This window comes from Pinus tabuliformis, chromosome X (genome assembly GCF_031772625.1).
Source record: "Pinus tabuliformis cultivar Carrire ecotype Pingquan chromosome X, CPIR1, whole genome shotgun sequence".
Taxonomy (NCBI): domain Eukaryota; kingdom Viridiplantae; phylum Streptophyta; class Pinopsida; order Pinales; family Pinaceae; genus Pinus; species Pinus tabuliformis.
In genome coordinates, this window is record NC_142308.1 from 1544063064 (window position 1) to 1544082184 (window position 19121).

At 38.8% G+C, this 19121-nt stretch overlaps 1 protein-coding gene across 2 annotated transcripts in view; it reads left to right on the forward strand.

Annotated features, from left to right (window-relative positions):
* Positions 1–19121, forward strand: part of ECA3 (endoplasmic reticulum-type calcium-transporting ATPase 3) — a 447643-nt gene that overhangs the window by 294585 nt on the left and 133937 nt on the right. The window contains exon 28 of one of the 2 annotated variants that reach the window (XM_089449126.1): positions 18794–19012. The exons of the other annotated variant lie outside the window; for it this stretch is intronic. Coding sequence (XP_089305252.1) covers positions 18794–18997 — 204 coding nt within the window. The 3' untranslated portion in view covers positions 18998–19012. Of the gene's footprint in view, positions 1–18793; positions 19013–19121 lie in introns of those variants that run through there. 2 annotated transcript variants of the gene reach the window in all.

Genomic DNA, 19121 nt, shown 5'->3' on the forward strand with positions numbered 1-19121 from the left:
GCATGCCATAACCCTGATGGAGGAGCTGGTGTGTTGTACCCCTCTTGGCATTGCTGGTTCAGGTCATTTCAGTCATTAAGCTCTTTCAAGCTTGTCTTATCTTGTGTTGAGGTCAATTTCCTAGGTCTAGGGTTTTGGTCAAATATGTTTACAGGGTCATGTGTCTGAAAAGTCAATGAGTATTCAGCCAGCCAGAGGGATGATTGTAAAAGTGTTTCTTCAAGATTTCTTATCTGGTACAGCTAATCTTCACCTTGGATTTAAAAACTCTGTTTTTAAATGCCAAGGTCATTTTCCAAGTTTTTGTAAATAAGTGATGAAATTTCAAAAGTCTTCAACGAACAAAATGCAACCCTGGTCCCCTTGCCAAGATCCCTCAGATGATCTACCTGCAAAAAGAATCAAGTCAAAGCACTCAATGAGTCAAATTCAAGACAAAAAAAACCAAAAAGTCAGTGTTATAAAGTGTCAAAGAGAACACATTAGAAAGTGGGTTTGTGAATGAAATTTTTTCAAATGAAACTTATAAAAACCCCAAATTCCCTCCTATCACTCTCATTGTGCATCCTAGACGCTTGCAAGAGAGGTTTGAGAGAGTGATTAAGAGAAAGGAGCGAATACAGAGCGAGTTCGGACATTGGACTGGTGCGCGACCCGTCAAGCTAGGTGCGCGACCCGTCAGGTGCGCGCGACCCGTCAGAGGGTCTTCCACAATGTAAAAATACAACGGGTGCGACCCGTCAGAGGTGCGCGACCCGTTGGGCGTGGTGCGCGACCTGTCGAGCTGTCTCCCTGCAAATCGATTTTAAACTTGCTCAAACGCTCTCCAAGCCATAAATTCGTTTGAGGTAGGTGTTCTAAACTTGAAATGGTTGCTGGTTATGATTGGTGGATATCATGAAACATGTTTTAATGATCGAAATTGTGCAAGTGAAACCTCTTCATATGACTGCAATGTTAATGGGTAAAATGTGCTAGGGTTTGTGTTGTTTCAAGGTGTTTTCCCTTTGTAATTGTTTCCCTCCTTCCCCTTTCCACTCACACTTGTATGTATGCCTATTTTTCTCCCATGCTATTTTATAAATCAAATGAAAACCCTCCCTTCTCCCTAATAACTAAAAGTGTAAACCCTACCCCTCTCCCAAAGCATTCAAAACCCTAATCTCCCTCTACCATATGCATGTGTAAACAATAGAAAATGTTGGTGAATATGTCAGCAGTTTTGTGCATATGTTTCCCTATCTTCCCCTATTAATGCTGCATGTTTTCATATCCCCATATGTTCACTTTCATACATGTTTTTCCCATATGCAGTGATTTTTGCAAATGATTTCCCAATATCCCTGATTTTAAATATGTACTCCTATATTCATAATGGTTTGCAACATTTTCCTTAAAAATTTCCTGTTATATTTATATATTCCCAATTCCTTGTAAAAAGGTCCCTCCCCTAACATTTCCCTCATGTCTTTTTCCCCTTGAAACAGCATAGAATTCAACACTTTTTACAGGCAGAGACAGCAGTACAGTTTGTCCACTTTGCTCCTAAACAATGTCAGAAACCGAAACTTATGAGCAAAGTGATGGCCATTCATCATCTGCAGAGGTTGAGGTACAGAGGAGGCCTCGTAAGGGTGGACATCATAAGCGAGAGGAGCCCACTTCTTTAGCAGAGTTACAGGCCTGTTCTATGGCAGTCACTTGTTTTCAGTACATGTCTTGTTATGAGTTCTGTGAGAGGATTTCTCGGATTCAGCACCACAGAGAGTTGGCCCGCCTTTTTGTTTTACACCTCCATGATGGACATGTCAATCTTGCAGGGGTGAACTTTACATTGACACCTGAGGTGATCTCACATGCTACAGGGATACCTAATGTTGGTGAGGTGTGGAATAAGTGCAAGATGCTAGATACTGTTCACTTTGAGCCTTATGTCCGGCCACCATTCATGAGACATTTGGCGGGTGTTTTTCCATTCAGGTTTCTCCGGAGCGAGTATGCTCCCATCATGAGGCTTATTATGCACTATTTTACCTGTGAGGGCATATTTTCACAGGTGTACTCATATCACATTCGCCTTTTGATGCACTTCACCCGAGTGAGGATGATGAACATCCCGGTTTTCTTCTTTCAGAACATTCAGAGGATGGTGCCCATGTTGCAGAGGAAGACCTCGGCACAGCAGTACAGGAGCCTTCACCATTATGGTTTGATTCAGCTAGTAGTATTGCATCAGTTGACTCAGCAGGGCATCTCATGGGAGGAGTTCATCTCTCGTGAGTTTTTCACAGCGCCATCACAGCCACATCCTGAGGTTGTTCACGAGGAGAGAGGACCATCACACCGACATCACATCCCTGTCACTAGACATGTTAGCTCCTCACCTCTGGTCACCTATCAGAAAGGCCCAAGGGCCTTATTTGTAGCAGCCAGGCGAGTACTATCTCCACAGCAGGTGGAAGGGGTCTCGCCTTCATCTTCAGCTCAACGAGTGTTATCTCCACATCAGGTGGAAGGGGCCTCGCTTTCTTCACCAGCACAGGCAGCACAGAGGGGCAAACAGCCCATGATTCATGAGGGTCCATCAGGAGTTCCAGACACTGAGGTGATTGATCTTGAGGCCAGTTCTCCTAGCCGAGAGGCAAAGGAGATCATTCAACATCTCAGAGCTGAAAATGATGCTTTGCAGAGGAGATTTGAGGGTGCCCAATGGACCATCACCTACCTGGAGCAGCGCAACAAACAGTTGGAGGAGGAGAAAGCACTTGATGAGCTATGGAGGGTTCGTAGTGACCGAACCTTGAACCGTAGAAGACCCGGTGACCCATTGCCTGCTGACCGAGAGTCTATGCTCATCCAGGAGAACGCACACTTGGAGAGGCTGTTGGCTAAGGCCAACCAAGAGAAGATATTGCTGAGGAACATGAAAAACCATTACTGGGCAAGAATACATGTGTGCAAGGCCAAAATGAAGATGTTTCAAAGGCGGTTGACCGAGGCTCTAAAACAGAGAAAGAGGCCAAATCCCCTCCGTATCTTGGCTGAGGCTTCACTCAAAGATCATGGCACTCAATAGCTTAGCCACAGCTCAAATCCCAAAATTTTTGAGAATTTTGGGTAATTTTGGCATTTTTTGGTAATTTACAGGTTTTGGCTCTTTAACGGGTCTCACCCCCTGCGCGACCCTTCATCAGGGCAACTCCTTTTCACAAAAACTCAGCATTTCCTGATTTGTCATGCAAAGTTACATATGCCCATGGATGGACTTGAGTTTTTATGGAGTTTTGGGCCTCCAGAAGGTCAAAATACATGCAAAATTTGACTTTCTGCCACTTTTTTGAACTGCAGAAAGCTGTCTTGGGAGATTTGATTTTTGACAGGGCAAATGATCTCCAAATTCAAAAATTCCAGTTGGGTTGGAAAGTAGACTCACAGACCTTTCCAACAAGCCTACTTTTGCCCAATTTGGACACCTGCAAGTGCCCCAAAAGTGGCTCCAAAGGCGCGCGACCCGTCAGGCAGGGGCACGCGACCCGTCAGGCAAATTTTTCCAAAATGCACTGTACAGCTCAGAAAAACGCAGTTTGACTTAGTTTGACTTTTTGGGGTGAATTATGATTCTCTTTGATGTAATTATTGTACTTTTAAGACACTTTTACTCTTATGTAACATTTCTAGAAGATTCATTCATGAAAAGGGTAAATATTAAATGAATGAATTGGTTTCCTAGCTTATAGAGGCAAGTTGTTTTGCCTGCCTAGATTTTAGTGCTTAGTTTAGAATTAGTTGAAACACCTCCTAGAAGGATGAGCTCGACCCCTAGAGGCAAGGGAAGAGGTTGGCTTGCCTATATTATGTATTTTCTTAATCATTTTCAGGGGTTGGAAGGTTGGACTCTTGAGGGAGAAGGTATCATTGTATTATTTCACTGTATCTCTGCAATTTTTGGCTAAGGAAGACCAGGGTTTTGCAGTCCTCTTTGGGATTCTTGTGGACTCATGTGTTGATGGTGTGTTTCTCAATGTTCTTGTGAGTGTGTTTATGTGAATCATTTCCTTTCCTTTACTGCTGCACATTAAACAAATGAAGTGTTAAAGTAAGAATTCATGCTTGCCATGCTCTGCTTTTAAGTTTGTTTAATTTCAATGTTTTCTTCTGTCTAAAGAGAATTCAAAGTCATTGTTTGCTCTCTTTAGCTCTTCATCTTTCATTCCTGACCATCCACCTCAGTTAAAGGCATCAACGCTGTTTCCTACCTCGCCCCAAGGAATCCCCTGCAGAAACTGTGTCCAATCCCCGCACCCAAAATTGCCCTCTCCTCAATTTGCCACCAAAAACCCAAAAACCCCAAAACCAATCTTTCTGATCAGTTTACTAGCCTAATATCAGTGATACCTTATTGGTCATCTCATTTATTGGAGATTTTGCGAGATAGACCGGAGAGAGCCTTCTCCTGCCCCGTAGGGCTAGCTACGAGGCTAAATGGTTTGATGTTGCCTTGAGGTTTACCTTTCTCAGCCTGAGGTGAAATTTCAAGCGCTAACAGACTCTTCAAAGAAAGCAAGGAACCCCGAATCACTTTTATGTACCAGATCGCAAGAAGAACCTGGTGTCCATCTCGGAAATGGAAGTCAAAGGTTTCAGGGTGGCACTCATCGATGGAAAGGTACATGTTTGGAAATAGAATTTTCAAAGATGTTTTTGTGTCCAGGGTTGTATCAAATTGCAGGAAGTCCACTGGGGACCATGTCCATTGTCACGTAGCACCAAAGGTCTGTGAGTCAGATGGTGACAGGGATGCTTGAATTCAAAAGGAGCATGAAAGTACATGTCTGAGATCTACTGAAGGAAAATCTTACAAGGGGACCATTCCCCTCTTGTAGCAGGTCCACAGGTTTGGAACAACCCGTGGAGTTTGAGATTCATGAACAAGAATCTCATGTATACAGGTGGAAGAAATCCCTTTATGGCTTGAAGCAAACACCCCGGGCATAGTATGAGAGGATCGGTAGCTGTCTGATAACGCTGAGATTCACTAGGAGTGAAATGGATCCAAACCATTCGAAGGTTGTGGATGATAGACCTCTCATACCAGCACCTTATGAGGATGACCTACTACTAACAAGTGCAAACTCTCTCATTTGCAGAAGTAAGAGGGAGTTGGATTCCAGATGTGGAATGGTGAACTGCAAGCCTATGACTACCTCGAGGATCTTAACTTTCAGAAGTTATATGGTAGTGATGTCGGACCAGATTTGGGAAATGCCTCTGAATCTCATAAACTCATTCGCGTTGATGTTCTTGGTGAACTTCTGTCCGGACATATGTTTTGCATTTAGCATGGTGAGCTCATATTTGGTTGAACCTCACTGGATTGGTGCCAAGAATCTTCTGAGATGTCTTCGGGGCACAATCTCTCATGGATTGAGATACACTACTGGAAATATGAAACTGCATGATTATTCGAATGCTGATTGGGCAGGCAGTGTGGAGGATCACTAGAGCACTTCTTAGTGCTGTTTCTTTTTGGATTCTGCTTCGATATCATGGATCAGCAGGAAGCACAAGTTGGTTGTTATAAGCACTACTGAGACCGGATACATATCTACGAGTATGATCTCATATGAAGCTGCCTGGTTGGGGAAGCTCTTCAAGTGAGCTGTTTGTACCACTGTGTTTCTCTGTGACGACCAGAGGTGGGATTCGATTATTGAGGAATCCCGTATTCGACGATTGCTCCAACAGATAGACATCAAATACTACCTTATCTGGGATATGGTAAGTCTATGAGCATGGAAGATCCATCGCTATGAGATGATGTAAAGGTCGCTACACTTTGTCTATGCGCCGAGGGAAAGATCAAATCTGTGATTTTCCCGAACGACCTGGAGTCGTTAAGAGACCCTTGTACAAGGGTCCTGCATGTTGTATACAGAGCTTTGGGGGCTTGTGGTTCTTACTGGAGCAACATACGACCACAGGGTGACTCACCCTTCCCTGGTGGTGCGCACTGGGAGAGGATGATTCGCTCTCCTGTGGACAGGATGATTCGCTCTCTTGTGGACAAGATGATTCGCTCTCTTGTGGGACAAGATGATTTGGTCTCTTGTGGGATAGGATGATTTCCTCTCCTGTGGATAGGATGATTCGCTCTCTTGTGGGACAGGATGATTCGCTCTCTTGTGGGACAGGACGAATCGCTCTCTTGTGTAGCAGGATGATTAATTCTCCTCTGAGGTTTGGATGATGTGTTCTCCATGACGATTGTGTAGCAGGATGATTAATTCTCCTTTGAGGTCTGGATGATGTGTTCTCCATGACGATTGTGTAGCAAGATGATTAATTCTCTTGTGAGGTCTGGATGATGTGTTCTCCATGACGATTGTGTAGCAGAATGATTAGTTCTCCTGTGAGGCCTGGATGATGTGTTCTCCATGGCGATTGTGTAGTAGGATGATTAGTTCTCTTGTGAGGACATGATTGATTAAGTTCTCCTGTCGAGGCATCCTATCCACGCAGTTTGGGACTCATGGGAAGTACCTCTCATATGATCAATGAGCAGGGAAATGAGGATAGGGACCATAGTAGTATCGATGGATGCATCGCTGTATCTACTGTACTCCCTGTTGACCTCTATGTGTCAACTTCCCATAGCAGTACACCCCCTTTTTCTTCGCAAAAGGGATAGTGCTTAATTGACGTGTCCGTGCCATTCGATAGTCATCGTTGACTTGATCATATTATGTTGTAAAGCTAGTTTGCATGTGTGAATTGTAAATAATCTTAGCAGAGCTGAGTCATGTATGTAAATTGCCTAGGTGGACCTAATTTTTCCAGTGATAATTTACGTTTCGGAAGGTTTTTTGTCTCACTGATCCATGATCGGCAGAGTTTTCCTTCAGCCCAACCCCAAAGCCGGAATGAATTTTATCATTAGAATCTTAAGGGAATCCTAGTGCGTTGATTTGCTAGATTATATTTGGTCGTAGAACTGGGTGGTTTATGAGGGTCTATGTCAAATGGGTTTTCCCCCTTGAGATGTAAAATTGTAAAAGTCATGATATAAAGTGTCTTGAGGGTTAGAAAATGTTTTAATCTCCTCATAAGTCCTATGTTCTAAGTCCTAGGTAATTTTTCCAAAGGCTAAGTTCGAGGATCCATTTAAAAATAAAAATTAAAAATTGAAAATATATATATATATATCTCATTAATTAATTAATTAAAAAATTAATAAAAAATAAAAAAAATAAAAAAAATTAATAATAATAATAAAATAATAATAAATCAAATTTTTGAGTAAATAAATGCAGAATTTCAATTTTTTAATGCATTTAAAATTTCGACGGATGAGATTAAAAGATATCTTGATCCTCATCGACGGTTGAGATCATTTTGACATGGATCACTCGAACTAGCCGTTGGGAATTTTTCCTTTAAATAGGGTGCTAGGGGTCATTTGAGATCATTCGATCTGTGAGTCTTGTGCTGAAGAAAGCTCTCTTGTAAACCTTTTCTGGTGCAAATAAAGAAAGACTTTGGGGTTGAAATCTTGCTGGTGTTACTCTCCTGAAGTGCTGTGAGCTATTTTATTTTCTGCATAATTTTATTTTCAGCTATTAGTAATAGCTTGATGTAGAGTATTGTTGAACACAGGTATATTGTTCACTTACTAGGGTTTGAATGGTATTAGATTTCTGAAATAATGGCAGGTATCTCCATTGCATCTGGAATTTAATACTATTTTTTCCCTCTTTATTGATGGTTGAAGTGAGCTGTGCAGGAAACCCTTATTGAGAAAATCAGTGCGCGTTTTGGGAAGTTCTCGACTGAACCAGCCAACTCCCACAAAGCATTTTCTTGTAGAGCCCGGCCAATTTCGATTCTGGGTCTGACATTTAAAATTTATTTTTGAATTGCATGAGAGATTTCTGAAGTATCTCATAGTAAATATGATATTATGAAAATATTATTGAGGGTTACTGACAAATCTGGCTGTTGTAGAGTCACACAACTGTAAATATTGTAGTTGGTTTGTAGGGTTTTAGTTTTTATATATATATTCTCTGGCTGTTTATCTTTCCATTACAGGTTGCAGGGTTTTCTGAAGATTTCCGATGGTTTGATCAGGCCCTTGCTATATCAACTGGGTTTCTTTGTGTTACAGGGGCATTTTGATTTTTTTTTTTAAGGGAGATTTGCGTTCTATCTTAGATACGTTTCCGCAGTTACAACAATCAATGCTGCCCGCTGTCTCCAATCACACAGAAAAATCCAGCGGCCTCATTATTTACCGTCCAGTTGTCATTTATGCCTTCTTTGCTCCTGCACGTGGCATCCTGCTCCTTGCTCATCCGCTGCATGCTCACGTATTATTGCCGAAGTCCCTCACCCACTCGCTGATACTTCCCCTATGCTGCCCCTGCTCCTTTCAGCGCTCTTTGTCTAGACTCTAAACTGCAGCCACTTCCACACAAACCATTGGCTGCTACTTCCACAGAGTTGGTTCAAGGCTCCATCATATTCACACTTAGTCATCTCCTCCGTCCTGCTGCCGTTGTCTTGTTCATTCCATCCGCAACCTTGTTCTCTGCCTGCCATCGTTCTTCCTTTCTTCCGCTAACCTGTACACGCAACAGCCAAAACTAAAGGACAATTTGATATGCGTAAGTCTATTTTCATATGCGTAGGCAGAATTCGATTTTCAGTTTAGCGTAGATACGATTTCAGGTTTTATTTTAAATTTTGGTTTCATATAATAAAGAAATAAAAAGCAACGTCTAGTTTGTTTTTCTTTCCCTTTTAGATTTTCATTTTGTTTCATTTAGATTTTGATCATAGTTTAGCTTAGGGTTTGATTTTAGAATTAGATTTTCTTTAAAGTTTAGTTTTATTTCAATTTTTTTTTTTTTTTTTTTTAAAGAGTCCCTTTTAATTTTTTTTTTAGATAGATTTTAATTTAGAATCTAGATTATTTTCTAGTCTTAGATTTAATAAATTTTTACTTTAGTTAGATTTAGATTTAGGATTTGAGTTGTTTTGTTTAGTTTTTCATTTAACTAAAAGAATATAACAATAAAAAATCAAAAAAATTGAAAAATATAAAAATCATAAAAAGTTTTAGTTTTAAGGTTTTAGTTCATTCTTTTATTTAAGTAAAAAAAGAAAAAAATTCTTTAGACTTTTTATTTTGTCCTATAGTTTAGAATTTTCTTTAGATTTAAGTTTCATTTATTTAGATTTCAGTTGGCTTAGTCTTGTTTTATTTAAAAATATAAAAAATATTTTGGAAATATTTTGCCAGATACAGTCTTGGCTCAAGGCTTCGTCATGTTTGCGATATATCTTTCCTGCTGAGGCTAAAATTTTGATGTGGGATTAATATTTATCATTTCTTTATGTGGTTAAACATGCTTAAATATTCATTTGAAGATTAGCTACATGAATGTAATCTCTGGTTAGAATTTAAAATTACGTGGTTATTTAAAGCATTTAATCTTTTGAAATTTTAATTGTTGGAATATTGTTAAGCCATTGAGCGTTTATCGATTATCTCACATTTGGTAAAAGTTAATCTTTGATTGAGTTATTTGATGGTAAACGATTGTTAATGAGTTCATTTGTCTTCAACATTTGATAAATAATCATTTAATCATTTAGTTCATAAGGCACTAGTCTATTAACTTAATAAAATCAATTAAGTGCTTGTTTCCCCTCGTGTTTCCCAACCCATTGGTCCACAGTTGGTCATCCATTATCCTATAGGGTCTACCCCCCTTAGCCGCGGGAGACAGGCTTAAACGGAGAGATCGGGGATCAGGGTGATAGCCCCCGGTCTGAGCATTGTCGTGACAATCTGTGCGACAACATTTTTTGGCGTTGTTGCCGGGGATAGAGTTTTTTCTGTCTTTGGTCCTTTCATTTCAAGCTTTTCCGTGTTTCACTTTCTGTCCGGGTGGCGACTCCACTTCATATATTATCTACAAGAGTGTATACTAGAAGACATCCAAGCAGTCTGTGCAATCCCGCTCCTGATCCTGAAAGGGCCTCAGGGTACGATTACACAAGCTCTCTTCTCGTACACTTTTTGTTAACCTCGGACAAGAAGCCCTCTCTGATATCCATTTGCTTTTTACTAGTCCAGTTGGGCACGACATCATGGATATGTGTGCCCCTTGCAATTTTTCTAATATTCCAGGGTATCTCAATGATCTTCCATCACTTGGGATAGATATGTTGCCTATCTTTCAGGGAGATAATGTGATTAGTGCTAATTCGCATCTGAGAGATTTTAGTATATGGATGGCTAAGTATGCAAGGTCTCCTGATTTCGATCATTGAAGCAGAGAATTTTAAGATGCATAGGATTTTATATATATATTTTATTAATAAGAAGATGAATACAAATGATGATATTACAATTGCAGATGCGTGGCTTATATACCGCCATGCACACCCTTTGGGGAAAGGGCATGATCTTATGATCGTGCCCTTAACTGAAAATTAAATAATAACCTAATTTAACTAATATTTTACATAACATTGCCTTCCTCTCGAAAGAATGCTTTGTCCTCAAAGCATAAGTAATGACGGATGTTGTTGAAGAATGATTCATTCTCCCAGAAGGCGTCTTCTTCGGGTAAGTCCTTCCACTTGATCAGATATTCCAAGATGATCAAGGTCGCACACTCTAAAAGGTCTTGGATTAATCTCTCAAGTTCCGTTTTTTGGTGATGTGGATATCGGTATGGCTTGATGTTGACAGGGTCTGACCCTGCCTTGACTTCTATTGTATGCTCAATTTCCCTATTAGGCGGCCTCTTCATAGGTAGGTCTTGAATTACTTTTTCATGCTTCCGAATCAAATCTTGTATCCCTGGTGACTCTTCTCTAGTCATATTTGCAGATAACATTTCTAATTGGTGACATTGTATTGCATAAGCAGGTGCTCTTCTTCGACTCAGCTTCATCATCTGAGATGATGATACAACTTGATTTTCTGGTGCTTGGAATCCATGTAGTTTGTACTTCTGACCTCCCCATTTGAATTTTATAAATTGTACTTGATGGTTGGCGACATAAGTACCTAAAGTTCGTAACCATTGGATACCTAAGACTACATCTACTCCTCCTAATGGTACTGTGAAGAATGGAGACTCTAGATTAAAGTCTTGAATCTGCAAATTGACCTTATGGCATTTCCCTACCTTTTCAATCTTCTTACCATTAGCTACCATCACTTTCATGTTTGGTAAGGGAAATGAAAAGATGTTGAGTCTCTTTGCCACGGTTGCATCTAAAAAATTGTGTGTGCTTCCAGCGTCGATGAGAACCACTACGTTGTTCTTCTTTATGTGTCCTTTTAATTTTAAAGTCTGAGGTTGTGATATACCTGTCATAGCTGATAATGACACTTGCGGAATACTTCCGTCATCTAATTCTGGTGAGAATTCTGGGGCGTCTTCTATGTCTTCTATGTCATAATCTTCACTGTTTGAATCATTGGTTGCTTCACAATTATATAGGTTCTTTGGTTCTTTTCCTTTAGCACATCTATGTTTGGGGTCCCATTTCTCACCACAACGCTTACATTTACCCTCTTTTATCCTTTGCATTTCCACATTAGATTTTTCATCTTCACGACGATGTGGTGGAACATATCTTGTATTGTTTGAGTCCACATACTTCGTCTTGCATAAGCTTTTTCCACTTTTGACCAAAATATTGGTTCGGATTTCTTTTCGGCTGTTTTTGCTTTTTGTCTTGTTACTTCTATAGATGTAATGTCATGCATCTCAAGTTCTGCTTGTAAATGGGTTTTGAGTCTCGAGATATATGACTGAATTAGACGAGATTCTGATAACCCAGGTACTCGTGTTACTAAGGTCTCCCATTCTTGAGTGTATTCATCCACACTTCCTTTTTGTCGTAATTTGATGAGTTTTGAAAAGAATTCTTCTTCCTTTACACCTTGGAATCTTTTGAAGAATGCATCTTTAAATTTTCTCCAGCTAATGACGTGTGTTGTCTTTTTCCACCACATATACCCGTTATATGCTTCTCCTTCCATTTTCATGGATGCATGCCTGAGCTTTTCGTCATCGTCATTGATGTCATATATCTCAAAGTATTCTTCTGCTTTATTTATCCATGCAACATTGTTTTTTTCGTTTTCATCGAATTTAGGCATCTCGACTTTTGCCCTCTTCTGGTATGTGGCTAATGGTTGAGCAAAAAAGGGGTGTTGATTAGTAAGGGTATCCCAAAGTTGCTTGTTTGTAAAGGCCGTGTTACTTGCTTCTTGGTGGGGTGTCGCTGATTTTCTTGTGGATTCAACCTTTTCATGAGAATCTGTTGACTTTGTTGAATCTGATGAGAGGTGTTCTTGATTCTCTTCACTTTCTTTTAATAGCTCTTCGGGTGTACAATTCGACCTTTTACATAGAAGTCTCAGCATTGTTAAGGCATCTCCTCTGTTTGGACATGTTGACTTTCCATCTTTATCTCTATTCGATTTGTCGTATCTTGAAGATTTTTTATTTTGTCCGCTTGCTCCCCAAGCTTGATCTCGAATTCATTTAGTCTTTTATTGACCTCATCGTGGTTGCTATTTATCTTATGCTCTGCATCGAACAATTTTTTTTGGAAATCCGCCATTGTCATTGTCGACATTGAGCGGGTTTGCGGGGGCGTGTATTTTTTTGCCAGCTAAAATATTTTTCCTCCCTCTTTTTATTTTTATTTTTTTTATTATCTAAAATAAATTTTATACATATAACTTTTAATTAATTAAATTAACTTATATATATATATATAACTTTTAATTAATTAAATTAACTTTATATATATATATATATATATATATATATATATAACTTATAACTAAATTAAAGTTATATGTTATAAAATTTATAATATATATTATATATAACTTATATATATTTATATTATATATCATATATATATATATATATATATATATATATATAAATTAACCGTTATATATAATTTGCGGATATAAATATATATTATATATTTCACGTTATTTATATAAATAAATGTTATATAATATATAAATATTTATTATAATTTAGTTATATATATATTATAAATATATATATTGAAATGAAAGGCACGCCGAGAGTCAATGGCCACGATGATTGGCTGTAGATGTGGCCAGAATCGAGGGTTAAGGACTGGTTGTGGACGGCGTGCAGGGAATGGCGTACAGCGGACGACCGACAGGTAGAACGATGAGCGGAGAGGGCGGAAAACCGGTGCGGCTGTGGACAGTAGCGGATTCGACGGGCAGCGGAGGGGATAACACAGCGAAGGAACAAGAGGGAACACGACGAGGGGAAACGGAACAATGAAACAGTTGGGCAAATGAGCAATGCGGTGGTCGTGGACGGTGAGGGACAACAGTCAAGGTGCAGCAAAACGGATTGCAGGTTGAAGGCAACAGAACAACGAGGGTGTGCAAATCGAGGGTCGTAGGGCTCTGATACCAGATGACGCAGAGAATTTTAAGATGCGCAGGATTTTATATATATATTTTATTAATAAGAAGATGAATATAGATGATGATATTACAATTGCGGATGCCTGGCTTATATACCGCCATGTACACCCTTTGGGGAAAGGGCATGAGCTTATGATCGTGCCCTTTCATCTAATTTAACTGAAAATTAAATAATAACCTAATTTAACTAATTTTTTACATAACAATCATGAGGATATTAGAATGACTGTTTTTATTTTAACCTTGGGGGGCAATGCTCATGAATGGTTCATTAAAAAGCCTCAGGATTCATTTGATTCCTTACAATCTATCATTGATGCCTTTAAAGAAAAGTATGGAGATAAGAGAGAGGGAAGACACCTCGTAAAAGCTATCGGCATAATAAAAAAGAGAGAGAATGAATTTGTTGAAGAATTTAACAAAAGGTTTAATGGTATTGTTAGAGAATTACCTGAAGACTATAAACCTACCAAAAAATCTCTTCGAGATTTTTACATTGATGCCTTTAGTCCTGAGCCATCTTATGAATTAAGGCGTGCTAGACTTAATGGTTATAGAGATTGCCAGACCTTAGCTATAGAGCTTGAAAAGGACAAGGCAGCGTCTGTGAAGTCTGAGATCCCAGGTTTCGACAGGGCTGCTATGAAACTAAAAGAACCTAAAGGAAAAGCAGTTTAAGAGCTTGAAAACGAACTTGTTCTCAGATTGCTCCAAAAGATTGAAACCATGGAAATTAATCATAATAACGAGATAGCCACTTTGCAGAATAGGTTGGTCCAAATGGAAGGAGTATAAATGCAAAATTTCCAACCTCAAAATAATAATAACAGAAATAACAATTGGCAAAAGAAGGGTTAATCTAGTGTGCAGAGACCTCCTAAGCCGTTTACTAATTTGGTTGATAATGCTCCTCCTTACTATCGGGTTTGTGATGCTCTTCATGAAGAAGCCACTTGCCCCATTGTTAGAAGAATCTTAGATAATGGAATGTTTGGGGTAGGTGATCAAATAAATTTAGTAGGTAGCAAGTTTCCTTTGTCTATGGATGATTGGATAGAGGTCAAAGAAAATAGTCGTGACGTTATGAATCCTTCATCGGCTTTTAGTATAAATAACCTTGAAAATGAAGATGACATTTTGGCTAGGTTATATGGTGAAAAACCCTCTCCCGAACAAATCATGGAAATTTCTAGAGATAAAGGTTTGACCTATCGGAGAAGGGATAAAGATTAGAGCGGAAATCAAATTCCCCCTCGAACTTTTAACCCTGGTTTAAACTCTGGATTAGATGTCGATTTGGGAAGTTGGTTCAACAATGCGAAAATCTAGGTTTCTGTCTCCGAGATTGCTAAAACCCTTCCCAAAGAGATAAGTTACTAAAAGCTATTCAAGGTCCTCAAGTAAATATTTCTCAACAGAAGACTCGGGAAGTTGAATATCACGATGCTCCCATATATTTGCAAAAGTTAGATTCAAATAACAAAGATCACCAGCCTTTCTTTATCACCTTTTTAGTTAATGGATATAAATTGAATAATTGCATGTTGGATTCTGGTGCAAGCTTGTGTAATGACTAAAAGGGTCATGGAACAGCTAAACTTAAGAGTTTCTAGACCCTACTATAATATATGTGCCATGGATTCTAAGAAAATTGAAGTGCATGGTTTGATAAAAGATTTACAAGTTCATCTATCAGTTTACCCAGACATCATGATTGTTATGGATATAGTTTTTGTTGATGTGCCTGATGCCTGGGGAATGCTTTTATCCAGAAAGTGGGCCTCTAATCTAGGAGGAAGTATTCAAATGAATTGGTCATATGCTATGATTCCTTCTCCTAGAGGTGATGGTTTTGTAAGACTTAATAGAGAGCCCGAAAGAAAATTCCATGTTGAAGATCCTAAGAGACCTCACAACGAGATAATTAAAGAGCAATCTGACATTGGGAATTACGCTATCATGTCTAATTTCATAATTCCTCCTGATGATAAGATTAAGGATCTCAATGATAGAGTTTGGTACATGTACTTTGATGGTGCATCGTCTAGGCATGGTAAGGGTGCTGGAATAGTGCTTAAATCTCCCCTTGATCACATTTTCAAGTTTGCCTATCGATTAGAGTTTGAAGCAACCAACAATGTCGCTGAATATGAGGCTTTATTGTTGGGTCTTGAATTGGCAAAGTCTTTGAAAATTAAGTTGCTTAGCATTAAGGGGGATTCTGATTTAATTATCATGCAGCTTAAAAATAAATTCACATGTAAAAATCAAAGATTAAGGAATTATCGAAATGCTGTGTGGGATACTATGGAGCACTTTGATGCCCTTGACCTCAAAGCTATTCCAAGAGAGAAAAATAGTTCGGTAGATGAACTTGCCATAGCTGCTACTAGCTTCCAGTTATCTGATGAGCTAATTAAGGATAAGATCAAAATGGAAGTAATATTTAGACCATCTGTTCCAGATAACTCAGAGCATTGGCAAGTCTTTAACGATGAAAAACAAGTCATTCATTTTCTTGATAGTCTGGATGAGTCTAAAGATTTCTGGATAGATTTTGAGGAGGATGGATCTTTAAAGCATGAGCATATCATAAATCCTACTCCTAGGAATGTGGTTGCCTTAGAGCAACATTTTGATCGGCATGATGCCACGAAGTTGAGAGAAGAAAATAAGATGGACCCAGGCGAATATCTCGAGATAAACATTGGTACTACTGAAAGCCCAAAGATTGTTAAAATTGGTAAAGGTACTAGTGCGGAGGAAAGAAAAAAGTTAACTTACTTCGCGAATATTGTGATGTTTTAGCTTTTTCTTATGATGAATTAAAGGGCTATAGGGAAGATCTCATGGAACATACTATCCCCTTAAAAGATGAAAATGCTAAACCCTTTCGCCAGATGCTTAGGCAGATTAATCCTAAGTTAGCCCCTTTGGTTCAGAAAGAGCTTGCGAAAATGCTTGCGGTAGGAATTATCGCTCAAACAAGGCATTCAACATGGTGTTCAAATCTGGTGATTGTTAGGAAAAAGAACGGTACGATAAGGCTTTGCATCGATTTTCGAAATCTTAATGAGCATGCAAGAAAGATAATTACCCTTTGCCAAACATGGAGACTTTATTGCAAAGAGTAACCGGTTCTGGAATGATGTCGTTGCTAGATGGTTTTTCTGGGTACAATCAGATATGGGTTAAAAAGGAAGATCGTCATAAAACCACATTCACCATGCCATGGGGTACTTCTGAATACATCAGAATGCCGTTTGGATTAACCAACACTGGGGCTACATTTCAAAGGGCTATGGATTATGCCTTCAAGGGGTTAATTGGGAAATTTATTGAGATTTACCAAGATGATCTTACTGTATTTTGTAAAGATGGTATCAGTCATATAAATCATCTTAGGCAGGTTTTCGATAGATGTAGAGAATACGGGATTTCTTTGAATCCAGCTAAGTCTATTTTTGGAGTAACAGAAGGGAAATTACTTGGCCATATCATTTCTAAGGATGGAATCAAGATTGATCTTGAAAGAATTGAAGCAATCCAAAAGATTCCTCTTCCTCATAATCTTAAATCCCTTCAGTCTTTTTTTGGAAAGACAAATTTTCTTAGAAGGTTTATTCCAAATTACACAGAAATATCTAAGCCTATTCAAAGTCTTCTAAAGAAAGATGCAAAATTTGTTTGGCAAGAAGACGGCAAAAAGACTTTTCAAGAGATCAAATGCGCTATTGCAGGAGCTCCTGTCTTAATTAGTCCCGATTATTCCAAGGATTTCATGATTTTTTTTTTCTCTTCCGAAGATACCATTGTTGGTGTCTTGTTACAAAAGAATAAAGATGGTTATGAGCAGCCTATTGCTTTCATGAGTAGAGCACTTCAAATTCCGAATTAAAATACAATACCATGGAAAAGCAAACTTATGCCCTGGTCAAGTCTCTTAAGCACTTCAAAACTTATGTGGGTTATTCTAAAATCATTGCTTTCATCCCACATTCTGCTGTTAAAGATATATTAACTCAAACCGATTGCTTAGGGACTCACGCTAGGTGGGATACTAAAATACAAAAATATGATTTAGAGATCAGACCCACCAAGCTTGTCAAAGGCCAAGGTTTGGCTCAAATGTTGTCTGAAAGTAACGAAAAGACTCTTGGTCTGTTTTGTTTTAGCGATCTATCTTCGCCGGAATTGCAAAGATTAGGAGAACATGAGTGGTACAAGGACATCGTTTATTACTTGATGAATCTTACATGTCCTAACCATTTAGCTGCTCATAAGAGAAGGGCTCTTAGACTAAGAGCCACTAAGTATTGCCTTATGAAGGAAGGCCTTGGATGGAGAAATCCTGAGGGCATAGTGCTTAGGTGTGTTGATGAAATGGAGTCCAAGAAATTAATCTCTGAGTTTCATTCAGGATTTTGTGGTGGTCATCATGCTGCTAGAACTACCACCCACAAAATCCTGAGAAATGGTTATTATTGGCCTTCAATTTTTTCTGATGTGCATAAGCTTGTTAGAACTTGTCAAGCCTGTCAACTATTCACTGGGAAACAGAAGCTTGCTGCCCTGCCCCTACAACCTGTCATTGTAGAGGCACCTTTTCAGCGTTGGAGTCTGGACTTCATTGGGAAGTTCCATGAAAATTCTAGCAATGGCTATTCATGGATTTTGACTGCTACGGATTATTTAACTAAATGGGCTGAAGCCATTCCCGCTAAAAATGCCACTGAAAAGGTTATTATTGATTTCATTGAAAATAATATCATTACTAGATTTGGTGTCCCTGCTAAGATCACCACTGATAATGCTAAGGCTTTTAGTTCTTCAGAGTCTTCATCTTTCTGTTTCAAATATGGCATTATCTTATCTCATTCATCAAATTACTATCCTCAGGGTAATGGTCTGGTTGAATCAAGTAACAAGAATCTCATAACCATTATCAAGAAGATAGTAGGAGATAACAAGAGATCATGGGATAGCAAAATCAAGTATGCTTTATGGGTAGATAGGATCACTAAGAAGAAAGCTACTGGTAAAGCTCCCTTTGAATTAGTTTATGGCTTGGATGTAACCTTACCTGTGCACCTTAAATTGCCAGATTATCAACTCCTTCATAAATTTTTTGTTAATAAAGATGTTGTTCAGAATAGAATAGATCAGATTGTGGAGTTAGATGAAGCTCGTAGGACAACTTTTGATGCTATGTGTAAAAATCAATCTAACATTAAGAAAAGCTTTGATAAATTCTCTCGATCTAGATCTTTGCAGGTGGGAGATATGGTACTTCTTTGGGATCACAAGAATGAAAAACCAGGAAAACATAAGAAGTTCGACAGTTTGTGGCTGGGACCATACATCATTCGAGATATAGCTAGACCAAACTCATTCCACTTGAGCAGATTGGATGGCGAACCACTTGATCTACCTGCAAATGGCCAAATGCTCAAGCTGTTCTTCAAAGATGATATCTGATGCCATGGGGCATCCTTTGTATTGTATTTCTAACCCTACTCTCTGTTATTTCAACATTTATTCTTGTTTTAGGATTAGATTTACTTTCCTTGTTAATAAATGAAGAGCTTATATCTTTCATGTG